Consider the following 22,785-nt stretch of genomic DNA (forward strand, 5'->3'; position numbering starts at 1 on the left):
TTTTCTATAAAGCCGCATGGTCTGATGTCCCACATTGATTATTTTCTGCTTGGGTATTTTGAACAAGTAGTTTAAACTTTATCTGCAAAATTTAGGATGACAGTAATACCTACACTTTAGAGTTGTTGTGAAAACTGAATCAGATCATGTATGCAAATGCATTGGGCATATAGTAGCCATTCAAGAAATGTCAGTTCTTTATACCAGTGTGGTCCTCCCTCCATCACCAAACGCCTCTCTCAGTGGTTGCCTCTCTTGTAAGATCGTGGCCTCTCCACTTGATAATAATAATTTCTTGCCTTTCAAAACATTTGTATACACAGCACTTTAAAATTTACAAAATGCTTTCTCTCCATTATCTCATTTGAGTCTCATCACCACAGGGACGCCGGCAATATTATCTCTCTCCTAGAGATAAGGAAATGGAGGCTCAGAGATCACGGAACCCATTCAACTCCATGCAGGAATTAGGCAGGCATCTTTGTTTTGCAGGCAAATTCCTTTCACCCTCTCCTTCCTTTCTGCAAATTGGGAAGCTGGAACTGTTCTCCCTCACGGACAGAAGAAGGAATTTATAAACACACATTCCTTAACCTGTTATGATATTTCCTGTGGGTCACTGTGGCTGCCAAAGCTCAAATCTAATCAGGAATTTTCCAGACCAGGCCAGCTTGGCCTGACCAGTTGGAAGTGTGGGGTCACTAGAACAAAAAATGGGACATGAAAAAAAGGTGAATACCAGCAACTGGAGAACTGCCTGATGATTGGGGGATAAAACAAATATTTTATGGGAACCATCATGCAAGACGTGTTAAGTCATTTTTGAGTCAATAACCTGGCACTCTCCTGATGGCCTCAGAATTTGGGGAAGCAGTGGTACAGAGGAAGGAGGGTGGGCTTCAGGAATTAGATCCAGTTGGTTCAAATCCCAGCTATGTAATTTATTGGCTGTAGGGTTCCTAGTCCTTGATTTCTTCCTCTGTCCAATGGGGATACTAACAACTACTTCACAGGGCTCTTGTGAGAAATACATAGTAAAGAAGATGCTCAAGGCTTTAGGTCTTGGGTGTCTAGGGTCTTCCATCTATGATAAGACCTTGAACAATTTACGTAAACTTTAGTTTCTTCTAAACTTTAGTTTCCTCACCTGTAAAATAAGATAATGACAGTGACTCCTCAGAGTTGCACTGTGGGTTAAATGAGATGTGGCTAGAAGTGAATGAAAAACAAGACCTGGCCAAGAGAAAGATGGAAGAAGAGATCAGCTACAGAGCCGTTTTGGGTGTGGCCGCTGGAGCGAGAGTCCTGCACTGTATTTGATTCCTGCCTGGGTCATGGACCAGCTGTGTGATGGTGACTGCACCTCTTGTCTCAATTGCCCCCTCTTCAAATGGGGATAATAGTAACATGTGCTTTGTGGGTCCAGAAAGAGGATTAAATAAGATAATATATGTAAAATAGTTGGAACGGTATCTGATAAGTGCTCTATAAATGTTCATTATTACTGTCATTGATGGTTCCTATTTCCTTTCCCTTTCTTGGTGTCTGTGGGATTTTCTGCTCCCTCCCAGGCAGAGACAGCCTGGACTGAAGGCCAAAGTGGATAAGTCTCTGAATGCCACTGGCCTGAGGCCTCTGGGCCCAGAGCTCTGGCCTGATTCCTTCATGTGCCTCCTTACCCACAGTCTCCGGGCTCTGGCCCTGCCTCTTCAGAGTGGGCCCAGGGGCCTGGGGGGCCCCATTTTAGAGCTGGCTTTGCGGTCAGGCAGCAGTAATCTGTCCCTTGAGCCACACCAGAGTCTCATTAAAACGTGCCCCATAAATGTTAAAAAATTTACACATAAAAAAATTCCATGCATGAAACTCAAACCGTACGTTTTACAGCCACGGTTTGAAATCTTGCATAATATATAAAACCTTGGCCCTGCACTGGGGGCCCGTAAATCAGATTTTATAAAACAAAAAGCTTTTACCTTTCAAAGGGTTTTGGGGAACTTGCAAATTTTACAAACTTTACCAACTGCCAGTCAGAGGCTGCTGGGCCCAAGGAGGGGATCTGTGAGCCCAGCTAAGGAATCAGCCTGGTGTGCCTCTGTGGTTGTGGGAATTGGAGTGGAGGGAGTGACGGATGGAGCTGGCCTTTCCCAGGGGAGCCAGCCAGGGCATTGCAGCTTGGCCACCATGAGGGTGGAAAGCCACACTTGTCCCTGGAAATGGGGAGGTACAGTGTGGGTGCAGGGAAAGAGATATGGGGGGGACTTTTTATTTGTAAATGAAGGAGGAGAGGTGGTGTGATATTGTGGGCAGACTGGAAGATCAGGAGTCAGCTGACCTGGGTTCTGGCCCCAGCAAGTCACTTCCTTCTACGAACTTACATCCTAGGCTATAAAAGAGGGGGTGGAGGTAGGATGTACTTCTCCCTAGGGTTTTTTTTTTTTTTTGAGACGGTGTCTCACTTTTTTGCCCAGGATGGAGTGAAATGGCATGATATTGGCTCACTGCAACCTCTGCCTCCTGGGCTTGAGTGATTCTTCTGTCTCAGCCTCCCGAGTAGCTGGGACCACAGACATGCACCACCTCGCCTGGCTAATTTTTTAATCTTTAGTAGTGACGAGGTTTCGTCATATTGGCCAGGCTGGTCTCCAACTCCTAGCGTCATGTGATCTGCCCTCCTTGGCCTCCCAAAATGTTGGGATTATAGGCATGAGCCACTGTGCTTGGCCCTCCCTAGGGTTTTTCCCTCTCATGATTCATGATTCTGTTTCTTCTCTGGTAGGGGTGCTGTGGGAGCAGGTGGCTAATGAAGGGAGGGAGATTCCTGCTGAAATCTACAATCTGGGAACCTCTCTGATCTTTGGGGCAGCTCTGGGTGACTGTGGGTCTCATGAGAGAGTGGTACAGGGCAACTTGCTTGGGGTATACGTGGGTGGCCAGCTGGGGATGGGGAGGCTCTGAGTACAAAGGTGGGACTTGGTGGAGCTGGAGACCACAGGCTTCAGGGCCTGGGAGAAATCAGGGCCAGAATGGGGCTTAAGGGCCCTGGCGGACAGAGGAACTTCCAGGGGGCAAAGGTTTTGGGGACCCAAGTGCCCTCCTAACAATCCCTATGAAAGTCAATATTCAAGGGCAAAGGAAAGCCGCCCTGACACACATATATATAAAAAATAAATCTCTCAATTATCTCAGCTCATTTGCTTGGGGTCTCTCATTTTATGTCCCTGCTCGGCTGCGCAGTATATCTGTCCGGATAAGAGTTACAGTCCGTTGGGCTACGTGTGCGGGGTTGTAAAAAATACAGATGCCAAATTAACTGGCTGTGGCACTCGGCAGCTGATTGAGCCGATAATGACGCGATCTGACCTTTTTCTAATTTCTAATTATGTGCATCTCGGCTGTACTGGCTACATGATTCTCGTTCTAATGATGGCTCCTGCGGTTGGCCTCTTTATCTCCCCCTTCCTGACACAGTACCAGGGGTGGGGGTGGCAAGGGCCACTGCTTGACTCCCCACATAAAGTTTCGGGGTCCCAGCTGCATGTTCTCTTTGGTGGCCAGGATATGAGGTTGAGGAACTGGAGCACCTTCTCGAAGGGGCCCTGCATTTGATATTAACCTTCCAGATGCCAGGTATTTTTAAAGGCCATTTCCAGGAGCCATCTCATTAATTTTGTATTACCATTACACGAGATAGGTGTGTTAGATCTACAGAAGAGGAAACTCAAAGGAATTAAGTCATCCAAATCACACAGGTAGCAGAGGTTTGAATAGGGCTTTTGTCTGTACACGCTCTTTCAAATCTCCCCATTTACATAATCAATCAGTCAATCAACCAGTCATTGACCATGGCTAACTCAACTAGGTAAATCAGGTACTCCCAAATAGATGGAATGTCCAAGCATTGCTCCACTGGCTGGACACTCCCAGCCCAGTGCCTGAGATGGAAGACTGGGGAACACCGGTAGTATGGGGCCACCAGGACAGCTTCCACAACATCCACATCCCTGGGTCACGGCAGACACTCAACCAAGTTCTGTTGGATTAATTCTAAACATGATTCTTTGAGTGAGTAGAGCCCTGCCTAGGTAGCCTACATCACAGGAGAGAGCATGGAGGTGGCCACTTGGGCAGCTTCCAGGCTGTGCTAGAATGGGAGGCTGCCCTTGGTGGGTCTTCCAGAGCTCATCTGGCAGGGGTGGTGGGCAGGGCATGGGAAATTTGTTTCCCCAGGATTCCTCCCTCTTAAGAAGGTTGTTATTTTACGTTAGCTACCCAGTCTACTTTTAGAAATTTCCTTAACAATTTAGGCCTTGGTTTCTTTTTGTGCCAAATGAGGGGAGTGGGCCTTGCCCCTCCAGGTCCATCCCAGCTCCTACAGAAATGCCTGTGGCATGTCCTGGTCCCCTGGTTGCCATGGGTCTAGATTGTGAGGATCTGCAGTCTGTGGTTCTGATCAGCCAGAGCACAGGGCAGGGTAAGACCAGCCTGCAATGGGGCACCTGCATGGGGCAGCTTTCCCAGGGGACCCGAGAGACAGTGGCCTGCCTCCTGGGAAGGGGGCTGCCAATCCCAGCCAAAGAAAGGGATGCCCCAGGATGAGAAAAGGTGGCTTTGGGGCTCTCAGAGGCCTTCACTGACCCTCCCGACAGCGAGTGAGTGCTTATCCTCTGGCAGGGCCTCCTCCGCGCTTCAAACACTCCACCCATCACCACGACACTTCACAAAGCTTCAGGCCAGCGTGGGCTCTCCCGGCAGCTTTTCTGGACTCCATACAATCACATATTCAGCTCTTGAGAGAAGCAGTGGTGTGGATGATTCACAGCACAGAATACCAAAGCCAGTTGCATCTGTTCTGCAGATGCAGTGTGTGTGTGTGTGTGTGTGTGTGTGTGTGTGTGTGTGTGTTTGTGTCTGTGTCTGTGTGTGCGTGTGTCTGTCTGTGTCTGTGTCTGTGTGTGTGTTCTTTTTCTTCCTTTTTGGAACCACATTTGCCTTGCTTTTCTAATTCTGTTTCCCTTTTGGGAGTAGGTTAAACTCTGGATGCAAGAGTAGTTAAACGCTGGATGCAACAGGTAGCACTATCATTAATCAATCAGTGGGGGAGAGTTTTCCAGAGTTTCCAAATTCACCGTGCATAATCTGGGTAATCCACCCACAAAAAATAAAGAATTGTGGTTAACAATGCCAAGATGACTAGTTAGAGTAATGGACAAACCCAGAACAACCTCTCTACTGCTCTTTCCGCAGAATTCTCAGGACTAGATGAGAATTCAGATGTCATCCGACCCATTGGTTACCAAACCTAATGATGATTGCAACGTTTTGGAAACTTTTTAAAATGTAGATTCGATGGCTCCACAAAACTCACTGAATCATGATTTCCAGGTGGTGTGGCCTAGGGATATGTATTTTTATAAAACTGCAGTTAAGATCTAGCTGACAAATTAGGTTTGGGAGCCTGATCTACCCTGTCCCCAGAATGAACGGGTCCTCCACAGGTCTCCTCAGCACATTGATGTCAGGCCTTTCTCTTGATTAATGTGCTTCAACATCAGTTACCTTTAACCTCCACACAGTAGCATGCCAACTATTAGCTCCTCTCTGGACAGCCCAAGACAGATTTGCTCATATGCCAGGACTCCGGGACTCAGAACAGCTACCCCAGATATTCTGGCTACTACAACCCTCCTTTCCTCCTGTCTGCACTGCAAAAGGGTGGGTGCTAAGATGCTAGTGCCACCTGGGCATAGATGGGCAGAACATTGGCTGCAAAACCTGTGCATGGAATTCTTGGTTTAAGGAACTTAAAAATGGTTCTTGGCTGCAAGAATGGTGCATCTAGTGCATGCCCCATGGTGGGTACCCAAAACCTTTTGTTGGTGAATTAATGAAAGGATCATTTCTAGGGCATTTTGAAGGGTATCAGAGTGTATGAAGACTCTAGCCAAGGTAGAGGGTGGAGGTTCTTTACCAGATTGTCCAGTTCTGGGTCATCGCTGAAGAAGGGTTTGTGCTCCTGTTCCTGCTGGTGGACAAAGTTCTCGATGTCCACATCAAAGCTGGCGGAGGTGATGCACTCAGAGCCTTGGGTGGCCTGTTCGCATTTCTCAAACAGCAGCGTCAGGAGCGGGAAAAGAGGGTGCCTGCGGGGACATCAAGAGCTCACACATGGGCACACCCAGACACCGTGCTGCTGCCTGTGCTCAGAAGCCACCAGGCTCCCCTGCCCACATTCCCATCTCTTCTCCCAAGGTCCCACTCCTTGATAACATCCACAGTCCCCATGGTCAGTCTAGATGGCAGCACTTCGTGCCTTGGCAAGGAGGGTCTGCTCTTCCAGTTTTTGGGCTCAAGAGGCTCCTGTCCCTACCCACTGAGCACCTACCTTTTCTCTTTGGTCAGATAAACTACATGGATATTTGGGGAGGGTTGATGGGTTATAACCCTTCCAAGAAGTAGGTGTCCATTTCTGGCTGAGAGTCAACCCAGGAAGGAATTGTGAGGGGTGTCTAGAGAAGTCCTAGACGTGAACATTAGCGGTAGGTCATAGATCCATTCCTGGCTTTCTGGAGCCAGCTAAGGGTGGCAGATGTGCACAAATACTTTTGTGCTTGCACGTGCATGCAGGAGACACACGTGAGCCTGAAGACTCATCCACATGTGGTGGGCAGATGTCTCCACCTGTCCTGAGTCTTGGTAGACTCAGTTTAGGTCAGATACCCCAGTGTGTTAGGTCATCACACAATGATGCAGTGATTATTTGTTCACTGTTTTCCTCCAAGAGTCTACCTGACTTAGTGATCCTGATATCCCTAAGACCTTGGCATGCACACTCATAGCAAGCACTTAATAAATATTTGGTGATTGAAGGAATCAATAAGTGAAGAGGGTATATGTGGTGGTCGGGGCAGAGGGTCCTATGACATCTCTATGTGAGCCAAAGTGTTTTCTAAATGGCTCTATGAATCTTAGCTTTGAGATCAGAAACTGTTGAAAGCTTTTCTGACTCCCAATCCCCACCCCCAGCACCAAACCTACAGTGATACTCCCTGAGTTGTTTTTTTTAATCATATGCCTTCCTCACTAGACTGTGAGCTACATGAGGGCAGGAATCTAGCTCACCTTATTTATCACCATATGTCCAAAGTCTAGTCAGATGTATGCGGATCTCAAAAAGTATTTGGGAAATATATATGTTATATGTATGTGTGGGTATCTGCATGTATAAGTGCACAGCACCTTTATTTCTGCAGCATGTGTGCATGCAAGTGCATGAGTTGTTGATACTGGCCTCCAGAGAGTCCCATTCCCTTCCACTGCCATTCCAAAAATGCCTCTGCACATCCCTCTCAGGCCTGTCTCCCCAGAATCCTGGGACTATGCAGTATTGGCCTTTTTTTTGCTTTTTGAGATAGTCCCATTTGCTGGGCAAGGAGGGGGAATGCGTGTTGGACCTGGACCTGGCCTCCATGTTTTTGCCCAAGAGAAGGAGGGTCTAGACAGTGCTGTGCAGCAGAACTTTCTGCAGTGGTGGGAATGTTCTGCAATCTCCACTGCCTGGTATGGCAGCCACTAGCCCCATGAAGCCAATGGACACTTGAAATATGGCTACTGTAGCTAGTACACTGAACTTTTAATTTTACTTAATTTTAGTTACTTTAAATTTAAGAGGTTACATGTGGCTAGTGGCTACCATACTGAAATAGCAAGTCCTTTTTTTTTTTTTTTTTTTTTTTTTGACAGAGTCTTGCTCTGTCATCCAGGGTGGAATGCAGTGGCATGATCTTGGCTCACTGCAATCTCCGCCTCCAGGGTTCAAATGATCCTTGTGCCTCAGTTTCCTGAATAGCTGGGATTACAGGTGCCCACCATCATGCCTGACTAGTTTTTTATATTTTTTTAGCCAAAAGGGGATTTCACCACATTGGCCAGGCTGCTCTCAAACTGCTGACCTCAAGTGAGGAGTTTGCCTGCCTCAGCTTCCCGAAGTGCTGGAATTACAGGTGTGAGCCACTGTGCCCTGCCAAGAACACAATAGGTAAGGAGTACAGACCAGGGTCTGCCCTCCAGCCCAGCATGACTGAGCACACAGAGAAGGACTGAATATTTAGCCTGTACGATATTTGTAAGTGGGTGGGGGAACCCCTGGGAGCCTGTCCACCCTGGAATTCTAACAATTTTGGACAAAAAGACAGAAAGTGCTTACCCCCATCCACACTCACGTTCGCATTTTACAGGTCTTTCTACTCAGACTCAGGGGTGCCGGAAGAGGAAAAGAGAGAAATTCCTGCTCCAGAGGAGCTGCTGGGTTTGGGAGAGCCTGTCCCTGCACGCTCTCTCCCTGACCCTGGTTTTGGAAGCTGATGCCTAAACTGCTGGGTCCCAGGGCTGCAGGCTGGGTGTGCAGTCTGTGGAAGAAAGGGTCAGTATTTAAGGGTGGCCTATTTGCTGCCCCAAATTGCCAGAAGCTCCATTGAGAAAGGTCTAGCAGAAAGCCGGTGGGGAAAACAATGGGTTAGCTTAGCCATTTGGCTGAAGACAAAGAGAAAACCAGGTGAAGGGGTTAAACTCCAGTATAAGTCTTCATTTGCAGCCACTAATACTGCAGCATATTATAGTCTAATCTAACCTGATCCCAGTTTAATGCAAGATTCTCCTGGCCCTGAGTGGAATACCAAAGAAAGCCTCAGTGGCTGTAATTTAAGCAGAGCCCTGCAGTGGTTTAGCTGAGGGACATGAAAGGCAAATTCCAGACGGTGTTATGAATTATTGCGCCTTATGAACCTCCCTACTCTCAACAGATGCCTGCTGCCATTTAAACAGCCACTAGATCAATTAGGAATGAAAGGCACAAATCGACTCTGTACAAGGGCACTAAATTACTAGGAACTAATAATCCGCAGCATTGTGCCAGGTGGTGGGGGTGCAGCCCCCGCCCCAACCCCGCATCAGCTGCGGTCACTGCACATTCCTTTCTCACTGGTTAGTTGGAGGGAAGGGACAAAGTGTGTGTGTGCATGTGTGCATATGTATGTGCACATGCATATGTGTGTGCGTGCACCAATGTTGTATGTAGGCTGTCAATGAGAGCAAGTGTTGTGTGAGGTCCTGTGTGCTTTCATTGTGTACACACACAGTGTTGTGCTAATGCTGTATATACGCACAGATGGGTTGTGTGTGTGTACCTGGGGTGCTGATTTTGTGTGCTATGAACACAGCATGCATGATCTCTGTGCTATTTGTATGCAATATGTGTGTAAGTGTACAGGGATGGTGTGTTCTGTGTACACAGTGTGAGTGGCAAGTGGGGTAACAAAGAGAGATCTGCCATGACTGTGTACCCCCAGCTACTAGCTTTGGGTAGGGAGAGGAGGGGATCTCCTCTGCTTCTCTCCTTGCTTTTTCAGGGAGGAGCGGCTTTTCTTAGAGTGGTCAGGGAGGGCCTCTCTGAGGAGGTGACATTTAAGTTAAACCTCAGATGATGAGATGTAGTCATGCAAAGAGCTAAGGGATTGGCGTTCCAGCAGGAGAAAAAGCAAAGCATTTGAGATAGGAATGAGCTTGTATGTTTCCGGAACAAAATCTAACCAAGTGTGGCTGGAGCCAGGTAGGCAGGTGAGGGGTGGAGGGAGATGAGGTTGAAAAGGCAGCAGCAGTCAGATCATGAGGTGCCTCATGACAGAGCTGGGCTTGCAGGGATGGGGTGGGAGGCACTGTCACATACACCAGGGTGTGCAGTCTGCAGAAGAAAGGGGCAATATTTAAGCGTGGCCTATTTGCTGCCCCAAATTGCCAGAAGATCCATCGACAAAGGTCTACCAGAAAGCTGGTAGGGAACAGGCACCTCCTCTGCAGAACCACAGCCAGGGTCTGTCTTATAAACCTCCTTCGCCTCCACGTGTCAGATCTCCCAGAATGGCTTTGTGTATGTGTATGGGGGCATATTTAGGGGTGTCTTCCATGGCTCCTGCTGTCTCAGAAGAAGGGAACATGCTGCCCATCCTTCCCTCCAAATTAACTAAGAGTCTATGGAGCTCAGGGCAGACTTCGCAGGTGCTGTCCTGGCACCTCTCTCCAGCTGCTCTGTAACCTGAGGACTGAGCAGTCAGAGTTGGAGGGCAGAGATCAGCACTGTCAGACCCCAGACACTCCCTTCTCCTACCCCAGCCTCCCCAGGCTCCAGTGTCTGGTTCCTCCCACCCCATCCCAGAGCCCTGTTGGTCTCTCAGAGCTCAGACGGCATCTGAGACAACCCACAGCTTTTCCTGTGATCCACGGCCATGGTCAGTGGGGCACCTGTGACTCCCTTTATTCATCCACCTGGATCACTTGTAAACCCAGACACTACCTTCTACCTTATGTGTGGGGATCCCCGAGACACTGCACTGCCCCCTGAGAGACAGGCTCAGTTTCCCAGCAACTCCATGGGTTCTGTGGCTGCAGCATGGTCCTCGGCTTCTCTCAGGCTACTCCCGGTGCAGTTATGGGAGACTCATCTGCCCTTCCCCAAGTGCCCAGCCCGTACCTGGCTAAGGACTGACCTATATTTTCTAAGCTACCCTCCAACATCACCCGCTAAAGCATGAGAGGAAGCTGGCAGCCACCCTGGAAAAGTTCTTCCCAGCAGTCTCAGCTGCAGGCTTGGGAGTCCACCCTGAGGGCAGGGGCCATGAGAACTGACACCAAAGCCAGCTGGGAGAAAAAACGGCCCTGTGTGAGCCAGGAATGGGTGGGGAGAAGGATTCCTAGTTAGAGGCGAGACCTTGGCCTTCCCTGAGCCTCAGTTTGTCCCACTACACGATGTTTTTTCAGGAGTGCTTCTTCCCACTGTCCAGATCTCTTCTGCTGTGTATTCATATCCTCCATGGGCTAGGAGCAGAGATGTGGACATTTGGTCTCCAATGCCCAGAAGATGATGAGCAGGATTTGAGGAATGGTCATTAGAATTTATATGCAAAGAGCTGAGGACATGTGACCTCCATAAGAGCTCACCTTCTCCCTCCCAGCCCCCTTCTTCACTCTTCTCCCCCCATGTCGCCTCCCTTCCAACCACCCCCTCCACCCCAATCTCTCTTAAGCCGTTCAAAATTTGGAGGAAATAAATCTCTCTGCACTAATTCAGTGAGAGTTTGAGCCTCGTCAGTGCAGAACAAATAAAAGGAGTGAACTGGCATGACATTTTACTGCAGAAGAGAGGTCGTTTCCAGCCACTAATAAAAGGGATTTGACACAGACTAATAAAGAGAAATGAATTTCTCTAATGGCCTAATTTAGCACATTCAGCACTGCGCCTCCGCCTGGGTGCTGGGAGGGCGGGTGCCTTCACCAGGAGTGCGGACAGAGGCGGCAGGAGGGAGACGCGGTTCAGCTCGGGGAGAGGGGAAGAAGAGACGATCGCGAATAACATTTTATTATTTCTTTTCTCTTTTCTGAGTCCCTTGTCCCACCCCCCACTCCCTACCCTCATCATTCTTCCCCAGGAGCATCTGAACTAAAATCAAACTCAAGATATGCAGTTCTTGTTAACGATCCAAAGAAATAAAGAACCCCTCTCCACAGAATTGCAGTCTTGTGCTAGCTTAAGAAGGTGATTAAACCGGATGTGTTGATTTCTACAGGGGTTTAAGCCATCGTTTGGTTTAATTACTTCTGACATTTCTGCCTTCGTGTTTTTTACTTCACCCAAATCTGCTGGTCTGGAATGCCCAGTTTGGGGCCAAGGTGTGTGCAGCTGTCCCCGGGAGAGCCGATTAGAGACAGGGCAGGATGTTGGCTGTAACTGTGTGCAGAGGTTAACACTCAGTAACAGAAAGGCTGAGACCCCTCAATCAAGACCAAAGCTTCTGAGCGCATCATGGGGCAGGCAAGAGTCGACAAAGCCTCCATATTCCTCCCCACCTCAACACAGATATTCTTAGCATACATTGGGCTGACAGATTGCCCTAACATTTTTAAAGACCTTCTGGAATGGACCCTGCAACTTCCTTGCTAACTCTTATGCTCATATCTAACTTAAAGTTCCCCTATGTGGCTGCGGCTAATTTTTTTTTTTTGTTAAAAGGACTTAAAAAAATATACTTGAGTCTTCGACTGGGCACAGTGGCTCACGCCTGTAATCCCAGCACTTTGGGAGGCCGAGGCAGGTGGATCACCTGAGGTCAGGAGCTCGAGATCAGCCTGTACAAATGGTGAAACCCCATTTCTACTAAAAATACAAAAAATAGCCAGATGTGGTGGCGCGCGTCTTTAATCTCAGCTACTTGGGAGGCTGAGGCAGAAGAATTGCTTGAAGCTGGGAGGCGGAGGTTGCAGTGAGCCAAGATTGTGCCACTGCACTCCCGCCTGGGTGACAGATCAAGACTCTATTGCAAAAAAAAAAAAGAGAAAAGAAAAGACAGTTGGATCCTTTTTCAATTCTCTTTCTTTCTCTTTGGACCACCTGGGTTTTTTTTTTTTTTTTTTTTTTAATAAAACATATCTTCCTTCTTAGGGGAGGCGTGGAAACAGAAGCAGAGACAGAAAATAAGTTAGAAAGAATGCAAAAATACAGAGCTTCAGGGAGGCGAAGGTGTAAAATTCAAGGGAGTGAGAGAGTGGATGTGTTGACAGAAACAGCACCGGCCACGAGTGGGGCGAGGTGGTCTTCGCAAGGGGAGATGTGAATGCTGAGTTCTCTTTCTGGGTGATAAACTTTATGATTCACAGTCATGCCACTCTGTCCCTTCTGAGCCTCTCAGCCATCCTTCCCTTGTGACCTTGGCCAGGACTGCAGACCTCAATTATGGATCCAGCCAAGTGTGTGGCTGCCTGCCTGGGCCATCCACCTCCTTTCCTGTGACTGACCTTGGAGCCCCCCGGTTCCCTCCACACTGCCCTTACAGCCACGGCACTCTCACCGGGCTGGGGGTGGGAAGAGGAAGGCCCAGTGTCGGTGCCCACCCCATCCCCGAACCCCGGCTGCTTCTTCCAATGGAGACAGGGGAGAAAGAGCCTCTATCTCTTCCTGTTGGGCCAAGGATGGGTGATCCAGAGGTGGAATGCAGGGGAGGAGAGCAAGATTTTTGGGTGGACATCTTCAGGCATGGGCTAGCAGGACCAGAGGCCTGGCCAGGGTCCCACTGCCCAGAGGATGCAACACCGTTGGCCAGGGGGGTAGGGTAAGGTGGAGCATGCAGGGATCAGTGGCACTCTGGCTACCAACCTATGCCCTACCAACACACAGTGGCTGTCAAGTTGCCAAAAGCTTGCCTTTCTAGAAGCTCTGCCCAAGGGCTGGCGTTTTGAGCCTTTTTTTTTAGTGCCCAGGCCAGAGACCACTGGAATCTCAGAACCAGAGAATATCCTAGAAACCGCTTTCCAGAACAGACCCCTAACCCTTTCCTGGGGCATTTGTTCACCGCAGAGGGCCCACGGCAAGTGCCCATTTGGAGAGTGCAGTAAAATTCCTCCTGGACACCGGCAGACTCAAGCCAGCGCTCCCAGATGAGCACTCCAGGCTGTTCATCATGTGGCCTCAGCCTCTTTTCAGTATTTCTCCTAGATCGAGCTTGTCCAACCCATGACCCATGGGCTGTATGGAGCCTAGGTTGGCTTTAAACGTGGCCCAGTGCAAATCCATAAACTTTGTTAAAACATTATGAGACTTTTTTTTGTGAGGGTTTTTTGTTTTTTTTTGGTCATCAGCTATTGTTAGTATTAGTGTGTTTTATGTGTGGCTCAAGACAATTCTTTTTCCAACATGGCCCAAGGAAGCCAAAAGATTAGATACCCCTGAAGACAGACTCAGCAGAGAAAGGTGGCAGCTGTAAGGAGAGAGGGCAGGTGGGCCCTGGTCCCTGGAATGGTCACTACTCCCCTTCAGCAGCCCAGGTGAAGCAAACTTCTGTTCCTGCCTATGCCCACCTTTGCCCCTTGCTTTCCTGTGCCCATGACTCTCTTCTCGCTGCTCTTTCCACCGGGATTCCCTGCTCCTGTGTCTCTTCATTTTCCCCTCCAATGACCTCAGCATCAGGCGGACATGCCTTCTGCACAGGCTCCCCTGATGGATCTCTCCAGCAAGAGAAACCATCGCCTTCTCTGAGCCCTCACAGCAAACGCTAGGGGTTTCTCCCTTGACCTCACTCACAATTTAGGGTGGGACGCTAGATGGTCTGAAATAAGCATAGACTTTGGGTAAGTGGCTGAATTTTCAGAGCCTCAGTTTCCTCTTTCATCAAGGATAACACCTCCTATGCAGGTTCCTGTAAGGATTAAATGAAGAAATGTGGAGCGTGTCTGGCACTTAGTAAACTATCAATTAATGCCTGCTCCATTTCCCTGGAATGGTGCATGGGTACTTTTTAAATTCAGGGCAACATTGACACCAACCACTCCAATAAATTTATATTCCCATCTCCACTGACTCATTTGGCTGGGAAAACAAACCCACATGCCAATTCAAATAGAGGTCCAGAAAGAGGAGGGGGAGAGACATCTTACAATCTATCAGAACTTTGAACCTCATTTTCTTTTAACCAAAAAAGCACTACCAGTAGGAATTTATTTTTATTTCTTTTATGACACTTCTGAAACTCTACTAACCACAGTTGCTTGTGCAGAGGTCTATCTTCCTCATGGCATGGTGGACTCCTCCAGTCAGTGACCCCATTTTCCTTCTCTCCGAACTCCCAAGGGTTAGGCACAGTGTGTGGCACATAGCAGAGGATCAATACATTTTTGACGAATCAGTGAATGGGAAGGAGTGAACAAAGGAGTGGAGTAAGGGATGACTATCACAATGAAGGTTCTGAAACACAATCTCAAGTTCTTTCAGGCATAGCATCCGTCCATACTTGGGGGACTTGGTTCAGATTTTGCCGTCTGACAGCTTCTAGCCACAGTTGCTACGAAAGGCCCTGCCTTCTTTGGGGCTGTGCTGGGGGCTTTGTGCAGAGAGGGTAGTGAGGTCTTAGAGGGAGGGCAGGGAGTAGGGAGGAAGGTGCTTCTCCAGCCCTCTGCTTCTCCTCCCCTTGAAAGTAACAGATGGAGAGAACAGAGGGGGTGGGAGCGAGCCAGCGGCCCCTGGTTGGATGTATTTTTACTTCAGGTGTGACGTTGAAACCATGCGGGTGTATTTTTAGTCCTGCCCAGTGGGCGGTGTGTTCGCCTGGGTTGCCTTGGAGAGGACTTCTTCGAGTTGCTAAATTAGAGCTGCATCTGTCAGGGCTCTTGGGCTCCAGCCCAGCTCTCCTCCCCCAGGTGGGTGGACAGGTCCATTCCTGGCGAGTATGGGGCCCAGGGCAGATCGCAGTCTGCTCAGCCCTCCTCCCTTCAGACACTCGCATGCATACACTCCTCCCAGAACATTAAACACATCAATGTGTAATCTCAACACAGCAAAAGTTAAAACTGCTCTGTGAGGGCAAAAATGCAAAGAGCTTGACACGTGAGACCTGGTGGGAATGTCGCGTCCAGCCCCTTCGTAACAAGGAGAGGTGACTCTGGCAGCGAAAAGAGAAGTGGAACAGCCCCTGTGACATGAGTTTACCTATATGACAAACCTGCACTCTGAACCTAAAACCAAAGTTACAAACAAAAGAGAAAAGAGAAGTGTCTCCTGAAATCAGGCAGCCAGTGAAAGGCGATCAGAGATTCCATCCAAGTCACCAGAAATTCAGCCAGTCCCCATAGAGAAAGAATTTCAAGGGGAAGAGATGGCGTGAGGAGGTGAGCCCTAACCGTTTTGTCTTGGTCACAGTCAAGGACTAAACACGCACCCGCATACACTTGACGGCACTCTGTTAAGTGGTCTTATATGTGCTTATTGCAATTAGATACCCCAACGGGCTTCTCATTCCCATTTTACTCATTAGCAAACGGATGTGCTGTTTTGTTAAATGATTGCATCAAGCTATGCAGTGAATGAGTTGGGATTTAAAATCTGGGTATTCAAACTCCAAATCGTGTGCTCTTCCCTCTCTCCCATGTACTACTCTTGAACAGTCACTGGACTCATTTCATCTGCTTTCCCCTTTTCTCTACTACCCTTGAGTCATACACATCCTGGGGTCCAAAAATTGAGCTGCCAGGATTACCCTGGGAGCCTCAACACTGTTGCTGTATGAGAGAATCTCCGCTTTATCCGGGGAGTTTCCAAAAGAACCTCCTCTTGTAACAGTACTTGTGTGTGTTTGAAGAGGCCTTAACATTTTGCAGATCTCTCCTTTCCTCATTTGATGCCTACCCCGTGGGGTAAGCAAGCTTGTCTAAAGAAGTTAAATGATTTGTCTGACGGTAGAGCCAGAACTCAGACTAAAGTCTCGGTTCAGGTTTTTCCCACTCAACCATTAAATGGATCAGTGCTTGGGAAAAGCAGAAAGTGGCAGTATGGTTAAAAGACAGGCAAGCTGGCTTAGTCTAGGCCCGGTGAGAAGCCATATGAACCTTCACGGCCCCAGCTTTCTGTTCTCCTCCCACCCCACCCCACACCTCCCCATTTGCATTAGCAGGAGGCCCAATTGCTGGTTGTCTTTCTTCTTGTAAGGGGGACAGACCAGGTATATATAGTCCTTCTTCATGAATGTAGCTACCATTCACCAAGAACCTTCTGTGTGCCAAGCACTACCAGCTGTTAGCATGGGTTATCTCATTTAATCCTAACATAACCTTGTGAGGATAAAAGTCAGCAGATTTCAGGACTCCTGGATCTCTTTTCAGTGAGCCTTGTCTTGGCAGGAACCCTGGATAATGCAGCTCTACCTAGGACAGGCCAGTGAGCCATGGAAGCAGCAGGACCCACCACTCCTGAGCACACCTGCTCCCTGAGCAAGACAGCTGCAGCCTCTGGGCCTGTCAGCAGGAGTTGCAGAGGCTGGGCTTGGCATGGGAGGCCTTATGATGGCGTAGAAAGGGCAGAGAATGGGCTTTGCCTGGTATAGAGGAAATCTGAGCATGGTTTCACTTTCCAGATTATGGCTCCAGCAGGAGCACCCCTTGACTATAGTCAGCAGCTGAGATGATACCTTGGGTGCCAGTGAACCCAGCTGCTTCAAAAAGCAGGGGCTATCTGCTGGAACCCCTAGCCCACAAAGCCCCACCAAGAACACAGCCTGGAACATCTGCCCACAGCACCTAGCAGCCCAGAGGCCCTGGCATGAAGCATCCGGTTCCAACTTCTTTGCTTGGAGTAGCTGCATATCTCCCACACCATTCTTGGGCCACCTCACCCAGCACATTCCAGGAATAACGAAGCCCAATGCCAGGGAAGGCAGAGGGTTAAGCCTCAGGGTCAACTTCACTGGAGCCAAAACACTCTTTGGTCACAGGGTGGAAGAGTTCTCTCAAAGACACTTCATTAAAGTACCAGTTCCCAGGGTCCTGACCACGCAGCTCCTACAGAGGACAGTCACACAGGACCCACTCTGTCTGTCTAGCCCTCAGACCTAGAAAGATTCCTCCCACCCCATCTACCAGCCCAGCCCCAGGATCGGTAGCATGGCGTCATTCTCTCGGGACTCACCTCCCTTGGGAAAAGCAGTGCAACTCTCCCACGCTACACTGCGGGCCTGAAGCTTTGCAGTCAAATCCACAAATACTTTTTTGAGCCTATACTGTGTGCCAAATTTATATCACAGCTACTTTCTATGCCTATCTTTTCCTCTCTCCCTGGACAGGACCCCTTTACAAATTTAGCACAATGTCTTACAGATGCTGGAGCTCAGTTAATAATTAACTGAATTGCAGAGTGAAGACCACTTGAATGGGAACCCTTGGCTGCGCCGCCTCTCAGCATTTATGTCCTGGCTCACAAGCTCCTGCCTGACACCAAAACATCCAACAGCGGCTGACACCCACAGAACACGGACCACCCGCCAGGTTCTTTACCAAGCACATTACCTGTGTTATCTCATTTAAACCTCATGACAATCTAGATGAGGAGATGGTACAGTTTTTAGCCCCATTTTACAGGTGAGGAAACTGAGACACAGAAAGTTTTAGTGCCCAGTGATGGAGCTAGAGTGTGAACCAGGCAACCTAAGTCCAAAGGCTATGTTCATAACCCTGAATCCTGCTCCCTCGAACGTACCAGACTTCACATCCTGAACAGGCAAAACCAACATATGCTGGCCCTTGTGTTTAAAATACCACCATCTACCAAACACTGATCTATATACCAGATATTATCTTATTGTATTCTAGCTATTATCGTTTTTCTTTTTCATAGCTGAGAAAACAGAGGCCCCAAGAGATGAACTAGCCCAAGGTGACAAAGCTAGTTTTCACCAAGTCAATTTCTAGAGCACGAATCTATTTCCCACTGCCCAACACGGGGCCACGGCTGCATTTGCCTCTAGCTATAGGGCTGTCAGGATCATGTCGGGAACTTTCATGACCTTTAGGCTAGTCTCAAGGGAGTGATCTGAACATTGCCTACTGTCCTGCTCTGTTCCTTCCCCACACAAGTGTGGATTCTGCCCATTCAGTCTGCAGGAGATATAAACAAGTGCATTATAAACAGGGCTCCAGAAACTCACATTGTTTTTATTAAACTAGAGCTGGACTTCTGCATGAGCTCTCTGGTGGTCCCATGTGGGTAGAAGTTCTGAGCTTGTGATATATGGGAGATGAGACTGATAGAAAGAACTGGACACACGGTGTGGAAAGTGCAAGATTCTCAGAGCTAAGAAACTAAACAGGAGGCAGAAGAATGGTTTGAGGCAGGGTTTCTGGAGCTGTGAGGAAGGAGATCATTCGCTGATAGGCCAGGAAAAAGGGTTGGAAGCAACTTGGAAAAGATGGAGAAGTTTGGAGTGAAGGTGGGGCTTTCCTGAAGCAGATGGAAAGAGACAGACTGCCTTGGCATTCAGGTGGAAAATCGTCACTACAGACACTTACAAGGCACCTATGCACATCAGGTGCTCTTCCAAGAGCTCATTGATTAAGAGAACATTTCAAATTTAGAACCCAGGAGTGGACCAGACCAGACAGTGAAGACCAAGAATGTAGGATCGTGGCTAAAAGTATCAGTAAGACCATTCCAAAGAACTGGCCTGTAAGATGGGCTTACCCACGTAAATCTGGAGACTGAGGGCCTGGAACCCAGCTCCCTGGGTGCGGTTTGCACTTTGAGGCCGGCTACTGCTCAGTGACATAAGGTGAGCAGTGTGGGACGGGCCATGGTGCGAGCATTTACATCACTGGGAGCAGCAAATGCTACAAAACGGAGCTGCTCCCCTTCCTCACCTCGAGAGATATTTGCTGGCACAGCAACCTAGAACTATGGTATGTTTATGGGGTACTCCCTAACCTATTTAATGAAGTCCAACAAGCTTTGAGGCAATAGCTACTTGTCTAAGCGGCTGACCCTAAGGTATCATGTAAGGTGCTGGGGATAAAGCAATGAGCAAGACAGACGCAGACTCTGTCCTCCGGAGTTAACAGTATAGCAGGGGAAACAAATTAGGTTGACACAAATGCTAACACAGTTAATTCAATTGTGAGTAATGCCGCAAAGGAGACAGGCAGGGTCCGGAAGCCACCTCACCCTCTCCCCACTCTCTAGGTTTTTAATGGAAAGGCAAAGCACCACTGCCCTCACTGTTTTCTCACTGCTCATGCCTCCAGCTCAGCTTTTCCTTATCAATAATGGGCAACGACTTTAGCACCTCCGTGTTCCTGGTTCTCAGAGAGATTTTCAGCCTTAGGGAAGGGAGCCAGCACCTTAGCAGAGCAGTCTCCGCAAAGCCAACCTCCTCCCCCACCAGCACCTGGCCAGGCCTAGCTCCTGCCACTCTTCCGCTCCTCAGGACACCATGGTTTCCATGGGAACCCACTCACTTCAAAGGGGAACGAAGGAGACTGGAGGGGAGGAGGGGGAGGGAAAGCTGGATTAACCTCACCCTCTTGGCCCTGCCTCTGTGCCGCTGGCAGCCTAATCCCCTGATTTAGGCAGCACCTAACATCCGACCATCACCAGCATGGGCAGGTGGGTGTTGTGGTTCAAGCTAAGCTTAAACTTCTTTGGGAGAAAACCCCAGGGTTGAGGTGGGGGCTGGGGAAGGAGGGAACTGAGCTGGATCCAAACCTGTGGTCCCTCACTCCACTGGCTTCCCCTCTTCGGACCCCCTCTCAGTGCTGCTCCTGGGCCATAAACACAATTACCCACGATGTGCATCCAATCATGGGATCTGCTCGGATTAGACTGCAATCATTAATCTGAGCGGGAGCCCCTGGTTGCTTTGCTGATTAGTCCAGATGATGCTCTGGTATGATGCAATTAAAGACAGACGCTGCCCTCCGTCCCCCACTCCACAGTTTCCACATCAGAAGGGAACCAGTACATTTCATTAACACATCCTCATACACAAATAAAACCTCCCGGGCATTGGCAGGCTCCCTCCCCTTTGTCATACTGCCCCTCTGACACCCAGCAGGGGCCTAGGCTGGGAGTGGTCACCCCCACGCTTCCTTCATCTGTGGTTCTGGGAGGGGCCATGAGGGGGGTTCCCAAAAACTAGTGTGGGCCACTCAACTGAATGGAAAGGGTCTGGTTACATTTACTGACATGAAATGCCGACTCCCTGATGTGCTTTGGAGCAGCCAGGCTGCCCCAGGCAGGCAAATCTAATTAAAATTATCCGACCCTACAGGAGGCTGAGCTCCCTCCCCGGTCATCCCCGGACAATGGCTGCAGAGAGAGGGACTGGTACTAATGGGAGAGGTGTGGTTGTCGGAGACAACCCTGGGCCTGCCGGGCCAGAAGCAGCGGCAGGACAGGAGAGCTGGGAAGCCAGCATGGTGCTGCTGTCAGCTTGGTGTCCTGAGGTGCTGCGGCAGCCACCTTTGTCTGGGATTCCTTCTTCCGGGTCAGACAGCTGCAGACAGACTTTGGGCAAACACCAAGTGTTGCGGGTGGTCAACCCCATGGGAGAAGATAAAGCCACGGAGGGAAGGGGAATAGGAAGAAATGTTAATTGCAGAAAGGTCTGGGCCATACTTCAAGTGACAACCATGTGGTGGCTCCCATGGGAGTGATGACCCACCTCTCCTACAGGTTGGCCTCAGTAGGGTATGAGCCTGGGATTGTAAGAAGGGCTTTGGAACCCAAGGTTCCCATTGGTGGGATGGAGTAAATCCATCTGTTTGGTGCCAGATGTGGGGCCAGGTGCTTCCATGGGCCATCTCATTGACTCTTATCAAGTCTGCTGCTTAGATTCCATCGGGACACAGAAGCTCAGAGAGGCTAGGACACAGTGGAGGTGAGTTTGGAAACGTAGGTTTCCAAAAACTGTTATACCACTAATCTGGGGGGTCTTTCTAAACCATGATCTATGCTCACTACAGGCCCCCTGCCCCAGGGGTCTGATTAGCTGTGAGGTGAGTCTTCAGTATGCATAGGAATCTCCTGGGATCTTGTGAAAGTGCAGATGGTGAGTCCTGAGGCCTGAGCGGGCCTTGAGAGTCTGCATTTCTAATCAGCTCCCAGGTGACTCGATGCTGCCGGTCCACAGCCATACTTTGAGTAACAATACTCCAAATAGAGTAGGCAAGTGTATGTCATCAGGTGGTTGGGCAGTTTTCAGAGGCCGCGTTACTCCCTCCCCTCGTGATCCCCACGAAAGCACAAGCCCACTGCAGCTGGCGCCGGTAAATTACAGGTGGCTGTGCAGCCTCATCTCCCCACTCCCAGCTTCTCTGGCCACTGGCTGTTCCTGGAAGGTCCTTTCCCACCACATTTCTCCACCTAGTGGGGTCTTTTACTCAATCTTCAGGGCCAAACTCAAATATCACCTTCTCTGTGAAGCCTTTCCTGTTGCTCTGACCACATAGCACTGGTTTCTTGTTTGCACAACTATCAGTGCCTGGAGAGACGGAGGGAAGAGCCTATACATCGACCCTCCTTCTGCAGGAGTCTAGCACAGCCTGCACATAGGAATAGTAAGGATTCAATAAGAGAGTGTTAAGAAGGAACGGTGGAGGAAAGGAGGCCCACCCCACACTGGATCTGCTAGCTTGACCTTTCTTAGAGTCTCCCTGACAGGTACAGTGACCAGGTCCTGGAGTTCTTTGGGGCCCAAGCCAGAGCTCTCCACCAGCAGGCAGCTGGGTCTGGCCTCTGTGTTTCACAGGGCAGTGCACAGGTGCTGTGTTTTGTCCCTCTGCTAGGCCCGGGAGGTCCCCAGTGCCAGGATCCGTGATCAGGGCCCACTGCTCCGGATTCCCAACTGTTGGTGTTAGAAGCATTTGGCTCATCTGAGAAACTAAAAATAATGCCAATGAGAATGAGAGTAACAGCCCTAATTACCACCATTACCATAAAGGCACTGTCATTGGGGTGGGGGGAGGGGTAAGAAAGAAATCAATCTTCCTATTCATTAGTCTTGGGTGAATCATTCCACATGTTACTGGCATTCATACCTGCTGCAGTGTGTGCCCGGCCAGAGGCGAGTCACACTTACTAATACATGTGAACATATAAACTCCCACAAGGGAATGTGAGCAAGGCTCCAGCCTCAACACTGAGTGCAGACTTGGGCACCTATTCTTAGTGGTTAAAGGTAACTAAGATCCCTGCAGGAGCCTCATTCAGGCCTATTCGCAGGTGACAGCATCTTCCTCCCCAACCATGTACAAGAACGGAAGTTCATCAAGGAGATAAGCCTTTCCCTGGGCCCCATCCCACCTCTGCAACATTCAAGACTCAGTCCTGGATGCTTGGGGCAGATGCAGGACAAGATGAAACAAGCTGCCTGCTCTCAGCAGAACCTACAGTCACACCCAATACCTACTGTTTAAAAGCAAAGACTACCA

The 22,785-nt window shown here is 49.2% G+C and overlaps 1 protein-coding gene across 5 annotated transcripts in view; it reads right to left on the reverse strand.

Moving 5' to 3' along the window:
• PKNOX2 (PBX/knotted 1 homeobox 2) overlaps positions 1-22,785 on the reverse strand; it is a 267,859-nt gene that overhangs the window by 43,335 nt on the left and 201,739 nt on the right. For all 5 annotated transcript variants that reach the window (XM_032285049.1, XM_032285050.1, XM_032285052.1 and 2 more), the window contains one exon: positions 5,969-6,140. In XM_032285049.1, coding sequence (XP_032140940.1) covers positions 5,969-6,140 — 172 coding nt within the window. The remainder of the gene's footprint in view (positions 1-5,968; positions 6,141-22,785) is intronic.

The sequence above is a fragment of the Sapajus apella genome, unplaced genomic scaffold (genome assembly GCF_009761245.1).
Source record: "Sapajus apella isolate SASKATOON/1434 unplaced genomic scaffold, GSC_monkey_1.0 scaffold16, whole genome shotgun sequence".
Classification (NCBI taxonomy): Eukaryota; Metazoa; Chordata; class Mammalia; order Primates; family Cebidae; genus Sapajus; species Sapajus apella.